Source organism: Pomacea canaliculata, linkage group LG8 (assembly GCF_003073045.1).
Source record: "Pomacea canaliculata isolate SZHN2017 linkage group LG8, ASM307304v1, whole genome shotgun sequence".
Taxonomy (NCBI): domain Eukaryota; kingdom Metazoa; phylum Mollusca; class Gastropoda; order Architaenioglossa; family Ampullariidae; genus Pomacea; species Pomacea canaliculata.
This window is the reverse complement of record NC_037597.1, coordinates 27612792-27627419: the sequence shown is the minus strand read 5'-3', so window position 1 is coordinate 27627419 and position 14628 is coordinate 27612792. Positions and strand designations below refer to the sequence as shown.

General features: G+C 37.7%; 2 protein-coding genes across 4 annotated transcripts in view; one reads left to right on the top strand and one right to left on the bottom strand.

Annotated features, from left to right (window-relative positions):
- The window catches only part of LOC112569874 (protein FORGETTER 1-like), a 21334-nt gene extending 18951 nt beyond the window's left edge, over positions 1-2383 (top strand). For all 3 annotated transcript variants that reach the window (XM_025247915.1, XM_025247914.1, XM_025247916.1), the window contains exon 33: positions 283-2383. In XM_025247915.1, coding sequence (XP_025103700.1) covers positions 283-957 — 675 coding nt within the window. In that variant the 3' untranslated portion in view covers positions 958-2383. The remainder of the gene's footprint in view (positions 1-282) is intronic.
- On the bottom strand, positions 1812-14628 carry LOC112569876 (cleft lip and palate transmembrane protein 1 homolog). The gene is made up of 14 exons (XM_025247918.1): positions 14394-14628; positions 12712-12903; positions 12258-12416; positions 11887-12010; positions 11671-11756; positions 11389-11506; positions 10818-10920; positions 9058-9202; positions 8581-8674; positions 8082-8272; positions 6971-7066; positions 6665-6800; positions 6155-6322; positions 1812-5300 (listed from the first exon to the last, which is right to left on the bottom strand). Exons 1-14 carry the CDS (start codon positions 14487-14489, stop codon positions 5095-5097), a joined length of 1914 nt encoding a protein of 637 aa, XP_025103703.1. The 5' UTR covers positions 14490-14628; the 3' UTR covers positions 1812-5094.

Genomic DNA, 14628 nt, shown 5'->3' with positions numbered 1-14628 from the left:
TTGTGACTTGCTAGGGTACCCTTGATAGAGTATGTGTAACATACTAGACTGTGGATAATGAGTGAATTCTTAGAGTATGTGTGGTTAGCTACTAGCCAGGGTGTGAGGTGGGTGACAAACATCTTACAAACCAGACTCTTCAGGTTAAGGAATGCCCTGATATTGATTTCTTGCATAAACAAGACAGATTTCACATTTGCAGGTTGCTGAAGAAGCAAGTCTGTGACTATTTTTGCTCACAAGCCACAAGAATTTCATTCTTCTTGCCTTTTTCTGACACAGGCACTGGTCTGCAAGCAACAGGCAGAAACAGCTGCAGAGTCTCTTCCATCTTCTAACTCCCAGCAACAGAGCAAACCCTTTGTTCACAGCCAGGCCAGAATTGAGGATGTGACTCCAGTTAACCAGAAACATCGCACGCAGGCCCTTCGTCCTCCAGTGACCATCAAAAGTTTTTTTAAACCCAAGTCACAGACATTAGGCAACAATGAGAATCTGGGACACCAGCATGCTGAAAGGAATGGTGTGAGCAAGAACTTAACTGAAAAAGATAAGGTATTTGAAGATGCTGAACGTCCGTCATGTTCTGATCAATCAGTGCCTGTCAACTCGGACACAAACAAACATTTGAAGGGGCATGACAAAGATGATGAAGATGGCAATTCTTTGACAAACCCATTAAGTGAAGACAGTTCAGACTTCCAGAAGGTGACAAAAAACTGTCATAACAATGACAATCCTAGAGCAAAGACAGATCATGTTCTTATCTCTCAATCAAAAGTATTGAAAAGAAAATCTGTTAAGCCATCAAAAAACAAATGTAAAAAGCCAGACGGCACCAAAAAAGGGAAATTTGTAAATGTTCAGCAGAAATGCCCAATATGCCAGGAGCCATTTAAACCAGGTGCATCAAACCAAGACATTAATGCACACATTGACAACTGTGTAATAGAGTAAGTGTAGATGGTGCTACTTGATGCAATAACTTAGTAAACTACCAGGACGCGAGGTATTTATGGCTGAAATACAATTTTGTTATGTGACAAAATGAGCTGAATGGGGTGTATTTTAGTAACCAGCCATGAAAAAGACATTGTACAATATTTGCATGTGTGCACCCAGAAAACCTTTTATGTCATGTCATCCCATAACTTTGCAGCTAAAACCAATCATAGGGGAGAGCTGATAGTGAGGCATTTGTGAAATCATCAACCAAAGTCTTGGGCCTGCCTGAGAACCTGACTATTTTGCATGCATGTTTAAACAGGTTGTCTAGACTTGTGCACCTACATAAGGGTCATTTTGTGTCTTGTGTCTAGACTGTAGTATGCTTTGCAACGGTCATCTATTTAGATTCCTTAGACATCATGACCAACAGCAGAGCTGCAGCCTTTGCCTTTTCTTAACCCTCTACACACAGAATTTTACCTGCATGGGTAACAGGATGAACAGTAAATGAAATTTGTTCACCAGATTTTGGGAGGAGGTGGAAGGGGGGACAAATTGAAATTTGTTTTCTCAGACTTTTGAATAAACACAATAAAATTTGCATGGTGGCTACTGGTATTGAACTGTGAGTGATGGAATCAGAGAAAAGTCAACCTGCCACTTTCAGTATTCTCTGAAAGATCTACCATTTATTGCTGAGTAGGGGATTATTTCTATTTCTTTATTTCTTATGGGGAAATTTGCTTTAGTTAACGACTACCTTCCAGGAATGGATTGTGCTCCTTAACAAAAGTATTACTGTATTTGTATAACACTGTTCTAAAGACAACAATTCAATACACATTTCCTTGTACCACACAAACTTGCTTCTTAGTATGTTTATTACAGTTACACTGTTTTAAACAGTGTTTGGCAGCACACATCACAAACAGTTTAGAACTAGGTGGGCACTGTAAGGTCAAGGGGCCAGGTTCACATCAACTCTTAAGAGCAGCATGGGAAAGACAACAGCAATAACACACAGCAACTAGCCCAAAGTGCAAACATTTCTCACACATCACCCATCCCTACCCCCCTTCTCGTGGGAAGGGAGGGGTGGAGACTGGCTACACAAAAACTGCACCACATACAATGACTTCACATCAACCAGAGATGCTGCTTCTAAAGAAAACCATGATGATTCAAGAATGTTAAACACTGATACATAGCATTTTGCTGTTTTTATGAGAGTACAAGGGGCATGACGACAGGTGGCTAATGATTTTGTACATTCCACTACATGTAATGGAGGGGCGGTGGTTAGCAGGGGTGAGGAAGGTAGGCAGCTTTATTGCTCTATTTACCCAGAAATCCAACTGAGAAAAGCCAGCTATTGAGAAAATGGTGTATTTCACATGCTTCCAAAAATGCTAGTGTATAGAGACTAGCATATACTGTCTAGAGATGTCTGTTTAAAAATACCATCATAGCTGGAACACCATGAATGTCGTTTTTATTGTGAAATCTTGTGCTCCATAAATTTAGTTTATATACATAGCAAATGCTATACAAGCACTATTTCATGCCACACACATTCTCTTTGCTTTGCCTGACTTGTATTTAATGATATTCTATAAATGTTCAGAAAAATAAACTGAGAAGGAAAGTTGTAGGCTCCTCTCAGTTAATGATAAATATATTCCCTATGATAAGAGTTGCCATGGAAACAGTCACCAATTGCTTACACAGTTTGTGATAAAAATTAATGTCAACAAGAAATCAGCTCTACAATCTTGCCCTAAATGCCCTGGAAAACAGGGCAGACAAACCCCAAGAGTAACGTCATCTAGATTTTCACAACATGATTTGCAACACCTGCTATTAAAAAATGAATCTCCAAGTACTTTTTTATAAGGAGTAACGAGGGGGGCTGCCCAAAACCTGGTCTGCTGGCAAGATGTTGCGGCCCTATGCTCCTCAAGGAGTAACAAGGTATAAACTAAAACTAATGACAGGGAAAAAAAATTATTTGTGCTACAAGTCAAATACATCTAGTTCTCTGCCAGTCTACCCAGTTCTAATGCTGTGTAGTAAATGCATCACCTTATCAATGTCTCTTATAACTGGCTCTCTGCAATACCAATATCTATCTAGTGAAAAGCCACAGTAAAAAAATGCTTAGTAATAAAAATTAGAGAAATGATAATCTACAAATAACTTGAGAATAATAAAGGCATCTAAAGAATCTTTGCGTATGGCCACATTTCTTTTGCCAGGCTGGGAGGAGAAAAAAGCAGTTGCCAGCCCACCTCCACAGCAGATGCTTTTTAAAACCATATCATCACTGACAGAGAAAACTGTAAGATGCAACAAGAAACCTGCTCCAAGGGTTAAAATAATGCAAGAAGTCACTATCCTGAGTAATTTAGACACCTGGAGAGCCCCGGGTACTTCTTTTAATTCAAGTAGGAAAGAATGTACTTCCTCAAATAACATCAATCTGGATTTCTTGCAGCAGCATACAAAATCACTCAAGTGCAAGTCATTCATAAAGCATGTAAACTGCTTGTTTCATGCATGGCTGTTAGCCCCATAACAGTCACTAGGAACATTACATCCAAACCTGCAGATTGAGAATGGCCTTATCAAAAGTTGGAAGCCAAAATCTAAAGGATTACATATTCAACAAACTGATGGTAGTTTTGTCATTGGGATTTCATAATTTTTCACACCAGCAAATATTCAAGACAAACTAAAGGATTAGAATCTTGAAAGCATCCCTAACTCTTAAAAATACAAAAGAAATATTAAAATTATTTGGACTTTGTTCATTTACTTTTTAAGACTTTGTTGTTTTGATCAAAGAATGATAGTAACAAATTATCTGTATTAGTTATGGTCTCCATCTTCCTGAACACAACATATCAATAAACCACTGCAGCACCCAGTTCAGAAGTGCTCATAAGCACAACAATAAAAAAAAACCCATCAAATCTGCTGCAAAAGCATCCATCTTAACATACCTGTATGCACACCTGTTTTTAATCCATAGAATTCTCCAATGACTAATCTCTGATCAAGTCCAGCTAGTTCAAAGAGGGAAGAAATCTTTCATAAATAAATCACATTATCTCAAGAGGCTCAATCTTCTATTGTGTCCACTCATTCTAAAAACTAGCTGGATATTCTTGCAGATTTACAGGAAATCCTTTGAACTGGGTGTAAGTTGCAGTGATATGGACATTCTGTGCTACTGGAACTTTCTGTACCACTACCTGCAGATACAGCTGCTGCAAGTGACCTGGAGAAAATCATAGTCCAAAGACACACATTCTAGACATGCTGAGGATAATACCACTTTCTTGTAACAGGTTGTTTCTCTTCCTTTAAAACAGACCAAAAGGCACATTCCAATGCCACCATCAACATTAATCCTAATACCATGAAAAAGCAGCAGCGTATACCTTAGCGTATCACCAATATCCATATTTTCCAGGCAGTCTTACAATTTCACCAATAATAAATAACTCCTCCTAAAAAAAAAACCTTTAAAAAAATCCCTCATTATCAAAGCCAATCAACAGTCTTTTTGTTCGCTTGCTGTGTGTGTGTGTGTTAGTGTAGGTGGGGAAGGAAAATTATGGAATATTCTATAAACTATGATATGACCAGAAAAACACACTGCAACAGAGTCTGCACATCACTAAGTGACCTGCTTGTGATGGCTCAGCAATGACCATGCCTTTACTTGACTCCAAAGTTCCAATGTATCCACAATGCATAAAAAGTGCTCTAATGCAAATCAGTTTATAAAATATCACAGCACCTCAGTGCTCGTTACATCAAATTTTTTTCCTCCACAGAAAAGGTTACACTTGTTTGTAACGATTTCTGTTCATACTTGCAAAACTCTATTAGTCTTGGGTGCAGCAAAAAGAAAAAAGGAGAAATAGGGAGAGGGGGGAACAATTCTTTATCTCTCAAATTTTTTACCCACGGTCAAAGAAAAGGCTTAGCTTCATCTGACAGCCTAACTACAGGAAGGATTTACCAGTCTGATTACCATACAACATTTACACCTGGTTATGCATTCTGCATGCTAATTGCTAAAGATTTTTCAGGCTGCTGAGACCAACAAGAGTGAGATTCTGCAGCCCCTGGCAGGAACTAGTCTTCTTTTTTGTCAGATGGAGATTTAGATGGCAAGGAAACCTCTGAGCTCTCTGCAACTGGCAGATTGGCTCCATCTTCTTTGCCTTCAACTGCAGCTTGTGGGTTCTCCAGCATTTCTTGGCTGGTGCCAAATTCATTGACCCGCTTGGGGTCAACTCGATATATCCAACGCTGGTACAGGTAGATAAAGAAAATCACATCTGCAAGGCATTAAAAATAGAAATACTTTATGATGTGATAATACAATGCATAATTGTTGCAAACTCATTGCTATCAGAGCATCTACTAAGTTATTCTGACCACTACTGAGTCAACAGATAGCCACCGTGTCAACAAACAGTGACCGAAGATCATGTTGACAATACAGTATAACTAGAGCAAGTGCATTTATATTTTTATGTTATTTTCAAATCTTTCCTATAAAAATTTTGGAAAACTTGGAAACAATTATTTTCAAACTGTTTGGCAGTTATATTTTAAATACGGTCCATCCCATTAGTTCACACCAATTATTGGTTATAAATGTTCAGAACACAACAATATTAATGCAATGTGTAGACCAGTAAATATAATTCAATATGATGATGGCACTTAGGAGCCAAAGATTATTAAACAAATATGGATGTTCATGTCCATATTTTGTGCTACTGGATAGTGAACTCAATATATGTTACTATGATTTGGCCTATTTTCTAACAAAATAATTTGTTTTCAATCTGTTAAAGATCCGTCCCTAATTTGGCTAACGTTTCCTTTAAATACTGTCATGTCAAAAGAAAATATGAAGGAGACAAGAAAATTATGAAGTCCTATAAAGATATGAATCTGAGCATGACAGTAATTAAGAGTAGGCTCAAAGCAATAAATCCTTTCAAAATGCATCTCAAAGATCTAGATATCAGAAGACATCTCATGAACTCTTTGTTCAAATATGTTATTTACTACAGGTCATCAGTGTGCCAAAACAAATAGTACCAATCATCTCAAACACTGGAACCCAAGATCTTCCTAGAACCCAGAAACTTCGGCATATGTCCCAGTAAACAGTACTCACCATCTCGCAGACAACCCAGCCTATACAAAGTAGGCATCTTGATAATAAAGGCAAAGATGTCATCTATGAAAGTATTCAGTGCCTTGTAAGTGAGCATGCGCCAGGGCAAGTGGGCAACAGACTTGAGCTTGTAGTTAATGAACAGCTGGGGTGTCATCATGATAAACCCTGAAAATCAGTCAACGTTGTAACATGCTCATTGATGTGCAACTTCAGCAATCTGTATGCTGTGTGTCTGTATATATATATGCACTGATAAATTGTGTAGGTGTACATATGTACTGATGAATGTGTGTAGGTGCATAAATATGCCCTGATAAATGTATGTGTATAGATATGCAAAGGGTAGGTGGGTGCTTGTGAGTGTTGGGGGAGGGAGGGGTGCAAGTAAGCATGCATTCACAAATTTACCTAAATCATCTGGCTGAGGACTGTTAATATTACATACAGTAACAGTTTAGGGATCAGTGCATCATAATTCAATGGAGAGCGAATGCAAGAACCACATACCAAAGGTGAGAAGAAAGCCATACAGCATGCTGAGTACCCAAGAATACCACCCGCGGTGCTCCTGGTAGACCAGTGAGTACACAGCATACCCAGCCAACAGTGGGAACAGTGCCCAGGACAGGTACTTAAAGGCAAGCTGAAAAACAAGGTTGTGTTGTATGATCAGCCTGGAGCTGCTGACAGGTGCACAGGGCTATATCTACTCAGTGTCAAGCAGTCATCCTATTTACCTAATATAATGTAGTCACCCTATTTACCCCGTGTGCAATCCATTCACAATGTGTCTTCAGAATATAATGTACACACCATATCATATTGCTTGGTTGAGCTCTCTGTGTATGTTGACTTGAAGGAAAAGTGATATCGTGGCACTGTTCCAAACCACTTTTCTCCTGAACTAGCCTGTTACAAAGAAAGCAGTAAAGATATTTATGACATAACCAGGCCTTCCTGAAAAAAAGATCTGGCCCTGCCTAAAAGCAAACATAAAGCTACAAAAATAGAGTCAATCTACTACACTCCCCTCCCACCAATATTACTATTTTCTTGTCATTTTCGGTTGTTGGAGCACAACTCCACATCAAATTGAGAAACTGTCACAAACATGGCGCTTTATCAACTGAATCATTGCCTATTTAATATAATAACTACAATGTAACAACCTGACTGGTTGATGGTTTTCAACATTCTAAGGGAAGCAATCCATTAAAGAATGATTCCTAAAGGTTCCAACAGTTCTTTCCCCTTAATTATTCATTTGTCTGCACACAGCGCGACATGCTTTTTGACACTCTCCTACTAGCGAAAGGTTGGCTCCCAAGGATGCAATGTGTCCACAGAAAGTTCACCATCTCGGTGCGTCTACTCCAAGCTGCAGATCCCTGTAGGTAACTCGGGATGAATGTATAACTTTGCCCACATTGTTTTCCCTCTTTAGTCAGCTAAACTCTTTAATGGCCTTTTATCTGTACATTTATTATTCTCTTTTATGGCATATCTGAATGGTGATCATTTTCTTTCCCTGTTCTAGTACCTATATGTTGATTATTCTCTTTGACGTCTTATAGTCAGCATGATTATTACTCTTCATTTCTTACTGTTGTTTTCACATGGTGATATCCTATATTTTGTGCTTGCACCCCACCATCCCTCCCAACTGAGACAAATGGAGCCAGTATCATGCAAGTTTAATAACATACAGTATCATATACAGCTTTGTGCATGCTGAACATCTGCATGTGCACTGTAATACATCTCATATTTAATAACCAAAACATGATTTTAAAGTAGTATTTCGTTAATGCATCACGTCATTCTAAATTATGGTTAAACTTCTTATTCCCCAGCATATTATAGCTTATTCCTATAAACAAAAATAAGCTAACGGTGACAACCTTTAGTTCTTCAGAATCCATACCTCAATATTAATGACTTTGTGAATTTTCCAGATTTCAATGCACAGGCCTATGAAAATGGAGATTTTGACAATGGTGTTGGTCTCATTGTCCATCACATAAAGCAGTACAATCACGGACTGGAAAACACTGAAGAAGACAGAGCGGACCGACAGTCCCTCCAGTGACTTGCGACTGCGCCAAAACTGAATGTCTTGGAAGAAAACATATACAAGATAATGTCATAGGCACACAAAGCCTCAGAAAGCATACTATGTTATTATAAAAGGCAATGGCCTAAATATAAAGATTCATCAGTCTGTGAACAATACTAACTACAGAGATTCATATGTTACTGGCATAACAGCTCATAATAAAATGCCAAAGACACAGTTAATTTCTTTTTCTCCACGTGGTCAATGTTATCTAAGGGAGAAGCATTTAAAGAATATGGAAACTGGAGTTGAAAGGCTCCATCAAAAGATCAGTAACTGCTGCCATAAATATCCTCTAAGAACCTACCATTCTTGAAGGCCAGAAACTCAAAGACACTGTGCAGAATGGACACAACAATAGTCAGTGCTAGCAAATATGGGCTTGTCTCCAAGAATGCTGTCTGCAATATCAAACAACTGCCCATTGATACTTTGGCACTTTTCAACAGCAAAGTGTAAAATAAAAACAACAATCGATACAGAAAAATGTCAAAAGGGGCAGTGAAAAAATAGTTTAGAAATGTTTGACTAAAAGTGATTTATGATGACACTACACTATGAAGACTGATTTATAAGCAAGGCTGATTATCTGGACTTAACCTCCAAAATGTAAGATCATATTGTGCTTTATCAGTAGATGTGTCAGTGATTGGGTAAGTTCTTGGGAGAAGACAAAGAACATCAAAATAAAAATAAGTACAAAAAAATAAATAAAAAAATCAAAGTCCATTCTCATTAACAGAAAAAGCAAGATTTCAACATGACCCAGAACTAGCCACAAAACCTTCAGGGAGTCTTGGTCCTCGTCCTGGTCCTCCATGAAGTCTGTGCCTAGCATACTGGTCCACTTGTTGCGCATGGACTGTGCAGCATACATCTGCCACTTGAATAGCGAGATAGGGCTGTAGGTCAAGGTCAGATTCAAAACCCTGTAAACATGAACCATTTGCTGATTACACACAAGAAAGAATTTGATTCTTGTAGGGTACCTTTCTATTCAAAAGTGCTTGTCATTTTAGCTGTTCTTCCATCTGCATGCATTATTGGATCATAAGGACTGGGTGGGTGGAAAGATGGATGTTTCAGCAAAAGCATCATCACACACAGAAATTTGCATTAATCTGGATCAAAAAGAGTATGCACAGGTGTGATCGAGCAAATTTCCATTTCTTTCTCCCCTTTTCCAGACGTACTTTGACCTTGACATCCTTCGACATTTAAAAAAAAAAAAACCCCATTACTGATGTGTGTATATATATGGTGCTGATCATCACACAAGCTCCAAAGTAAAATAAATCCCAGAATATAGTTGCTGAATCTTTGCTGTTAGTGAAAACAGACACATTCTTCATTACGATAACCTGATGAATACATATTGTGTGATAAGTGTCAGTGGCAATGTCCACAAGTAAGATTTCAACCAGGTTGGAGAACAGGGGAGGTAGGATGATTAACCATTTACTTTAAAAATTAATAATTCGAAGTGAAAAAAAATTCCATGGGAAGAATTCTTTCATGAAGTCCATTACATATCTAAAATGTCTGATTATGGCATCCAGCAGGTGCACCAAGGGACAGCACTATGTAATGACTTTGCTGCTGCTGCTGCTTCTACATAAGAAGCTATACACACACATGCAATGTTTAGCAGTCACTTTAGCTCCCCATGTATTCACTTACATGTACCTAGAATTTTGTGGCTGCAATACTGCACATCTAATGGGTATGGATGACCTAATAAAATAGCCTCCCTTCAAAAACTAAGGTATCCAATTCAACTGCTCTCCAACACTTGGAAACAAAAGAAAAAATAGAAGTATCATGCATCAATTTTAAACCTGTCCTGTGACGTTATAATGTCATAAAGGATTTTTTTTAATTAAAGTATTTGAAGATACTGCCCCATATTTTTCTCTCTGTTGTGGAAAGACCTTCAAAAATTTTCTCACCACAGCCAAAATTTTTTATCAGAATTTCATTAAAAACTTAGTAATCGCTTCAACATACTGCTTAAGTGTTCAAATGTTTTCTACTTCATTTTTAAACAAGCCACACAGGAAGACTAACAGTGAATTCACATATGTTGGAGAGCAGAAAGGGAAAAAAGTATTGCTTTTTTTTTTTAACACCAGATGACAGAAACAATTGTATTTCATGGTCAGAAATAGATGTTATCACTTGTGACAAGCCAAGAATGAATTTTTTCTAAATTCCTCTCACAGTTAGGTTTAAAAACAATGTACTTCTGTGCCAGCATCACAACATATCATCACATCAGAGTATTCAGTAGTTACATTAAATAAACACTGCAACGGAGCTTGCTGTGAAATATCTCAGTGACAGCATAACCATCCTAAAATTCCAAAATTTTTTTATTTCATAGGTAAAATCCCAAAATGCATAAATTTTTCCACTCTGGATAGTGGTTTCCAGTTTTCTAAAACTTTGTACAAACCCTGATCAAACAGTAGACCCTGTTTGAAGACATTGTAAATCTTTTATGGCACAAAAAAATAGTACATCTATTCTAAAAACTCAACTTACTTTACTGTGTGATTTATAGGCATATAATCACTGTTGAGATTCCAGTAGTCATTGAGGTATATAACTGGGTAGTACTTGTTGGTACCTGGGTAAAAGTCAATATCTGGAGACAAAAACCACACCAGTTTCAACAAAGTAGCTATACTTCAGACGGAAACTTTAGGTTATGATATTTCAGGTGAAAGACATTACTCGAGAAAAACTTTACTTGAGGAAGTCTGGGGTGAAAGATTTCACAAACTGATAATGATGATAATTATGAATTTATAAGCACATTTTTTGGTGTGAAGGCAAGCTTAGTGCTACAGTTATGGTTTGAGAACAGAATTTTCCTCAATGGATGTAATAGAGAAAACACATGATTCATCTCCATAATGTACTGACTCCCTTCTCCATATTCTGTATCTAAATAATTATTGGTTAAGAGAAAATAAGTCAGTTCCTGATATGTCTTAAGCAAAACTTCCACACAATGCTGTTGTTTTTTTTCTCTTTCAAATATCTGTGTGCCTGTGCATTCTCTCCCTCAACTGACAGAAATAACTATAACTGTGAAGTCAACAATTCTTACACTCATCCAAAGGCTGAGGAACAGCACCCTGCACCCAAGGTGAATGGTCATCTAAGAGGTTGATGGTAAGGTTTGGGTGCCAGTGGGACAGAATTTCAAATGATGATGAATTCTCCTTCTGCAAACAACAGACCAACGTTCAAAGGTCAAACTTCTACTCCATGGCAGGAAGGAACTGTTCTAGCCATGCTCATACTTCCATCTGGCCTAACAGGTATAGCTCCCTCCCCACAGGTCAAACCAGTCTTAATGATAGAAAATCAAACAAAATCATGTCTGTACCTTTTGAAGATCTGGATGAACATCTGTCTCCCCAGTAAGAAGATTAACTGTGGAATGGTAGCGCCTCTTCTTGAATTTGTTCAAACCTAGAATAAATGGTAATCACATTTCTAAAGCAAATCTAAAATAGGATAGGAGGGACATTTTTTTTCTTTGACAGCTTACCAGAAAGATTACATTGTCACCTCTTTGATGTCAAGAGCAATAGACACTTACGCTTTGAACGATGTGCTGTGTACTTCTTTAAGTATCGTTTGTCTGCTTTGTCTGCGGGATTTGGTGACTTCCCCTCTTTGACGAAGAATACGTGGACATACAACGAACCATTGCTTTGCACATTCTGTGAAGCAAGCATAGCATAAAGTTGACATTACTCTGTGTAGTTCCTGTATATGATACCAGAACCCACCTTACATTACCTAACTCAAAGAGTTATTTCACCCCAAAATATTTCAATATTTTAAAATGATGCCTTAAAAAAGGTGTCTCATCTGGGAATAGGATAAAATATTGGAGGAAATGAGTAAATAAATGCCAATCAATACTAAATACTTGCTCTTGGACTGTAGACAGACATAAAAGCTCACCTCTGAAGGTATTATCTGACCATCTCTTTGGAAGGTACCATCACTATTTGGTCCACTAGTCCAATCTCCATAAACCAGACCTTCCTCAACCCAAAAGAGTGCTTCTTCATTGTTAAAGTCTGTAAACTCCTCTTGTTCAGACACATAGACATACATGTCCTAAAGATAAAGAAAATTTATACCATTAGTATTTTCATAGTACACAAAAGGCACCTCATAAACATACAGGAGCTTTTGTATATCTGCAAACAAACAAGAGCTGTGTGGGCTCTCACACACACACACATATATGCATGTGCCAAGATTTTCTCATACATGCATATGGCATATGTGCCTGTACTCCCACCTGCAGATCTTTTCCCCTTTTCATAGTGTATGTTTACACACATAAACATGCGTACATGTAAACCCTGATGTATTTCCAAAAAAAATTAAGAAAAAAATACACACGCACCATAACTGTTCCCTTCTCAAACAGGTTGGAGGCTGGACGGGTCTGTGTTCCAGAACTTCCTGTGTCACTGACTGGCGTTGTTGGAGACCGGCGAAAAAAGCTAGCAATGAAGTAGATAATTAACATGCGTACAACCAGTGTTTTCAAGATTGACCACATGTTAGGTCGCTGTGGCTGCTGTTGCTGTCCTTCCTGTAACCAAGACATCCACAAGAATTTTTAATGGCCTCTTTTGTGGAAATTTGAAATGGAAAAATTAGTTTCTTGGTATTTCCTATGTCTTTTTGGAAAAAATAAACTTCTCATGCCTTTCAGTCTCTCCAAGTCTAAATGTCTGTGTAGTACAGCCCCTATAGTTCTGCCATTTCAGAAGATACCAGAATGCTTCAATTCAGACAGTTCAAGACCACGGCATTCAAACTCTGGTAGTGGGTGGTAGGGGTGGTAAGGCTATTCTTGTGCTGTTTCAATTTCTGCATTGATTTAATTCTAAAATATATATATAATACATGAAGCTGTCATAAAATGAGTACTCCATCATAGAAACTTTTTTCAATTCTTCAGATCTTATGCATCTTTGAATTGATTAACTGAAATAAACACATATATATAATATCATGTCCAGTCCACATATTTTCCATTAAACAACTGTATCCAACATCCGTTGATCTTCTAATACATCTTCTGCAGCAAAGATCTTGTTTTCCAGTGTTCAGTTATGACTTTTGCACAACAGAACAGCTAGCTACATCTACTAGGCATTATTTCATAATTTAGTAAGCTCATATGCTCGTTTGTGTATTGGATAGGCTGTTGTACAACTGCTCCAAGTAATTCAGTAAAAAATATGTTTCAGCTTGCACTTTATCTACTACTGCTAAGATCTAAAAGTATTGGACACTCTTCTCGTCCATTTTTAGCATTTTCTAATATGTTGCAATGCAACTCCTTGGATAAGGAAGAGAACTGAAAGCTGTAATGGTGTGTACATAGGCAGATGCTGTCTTTTGTTGAGAAATAACAAGCCTTACTACATTTAGACAATGATCTATCCCTTAATCAAAATCATCACTAAAAAGTTTCTGCTTTTGCTAAACTAATCTGTAGCATTTGTCATTATTTTGTGGTTGGAGGTCAAACATTGATCCTTCAAATGTGCACATGACACCGGCACAATCGACTTTTGAGGTCTATCATCTGAATGATTCACTCATATTCATAAAAACGTCTAAATTATGAATCCAGCGGCAAACTGATGATTCATAGCTTCGAAGGGTGCGGAACGGTCACTACAATTTTCTGTCAGTTTATGAGACCATGCCACGGGTCTGGTGAAAAAGATTCATGGTGATGTTCCATCCAAAACGTCATCGGCTGTTTTCTAGTAATTAAATGGAGTATAGACAAGGGAAAGCGCATGTCTCTTGTATTCCTAAAATGTAAAGGCTACGGAGTCTTCTCTGAAAACGTTTGATAGTCATCAACATATCACATATTACTGAACGCTATGAAGTGGATCATGTGATGAAATGTCATTTATTCCATTGACTGGATTAATAAAACTTAACAGCAAATCTTCGTCGTAGCTCTGGTCATTCGCCTTACTTTCAATATTAATGAATAAGGAGTCTGTATTTTTATGAATACAACACTGGACAAACCAAACGTGTGTATTAACTCACCTGATTAACCGTGCCATTTTGAACCGGACTTACATCCATCGAAGAAGCTGAAGATGGCACTTCGTTTGCTTGGCTCATGCTGCTGCCGTCCGCCATACTTTAATGACCTACAATCTCTAAGCAAAACGCAGATTGGAATAATGTATATCCCTGATGATATCCTATAACTATAGCTGAATTTTTATAGGATATATATTATTTGAAGATTTCTTGAAAAGAAAGCTATCAAAATGTC

Coding starts and splice junctions, on each gene's coding strand:
- LOC112569876 (XM_025247918.1), bottom strand. CDS start 14,489: ATGGCGGACGGCAGCAGCATGAGCCAAGCAAACGAAGTGCCATCTTCA. Junction 11,757..11,886: donor CACAGCACATCGTTCAAAGC/GTAAGTGTCTAT, acceptor CATTTATTCTAG/GTTTGAACAAATTCAAGAAG. Junction 8,675..9,057: donor AGGACCAAGACTCCCTGAAG/GTTTTGTGGCTA, acceptor TTGATATTGCAG/ACAGCATTCTTGGAGACAAG.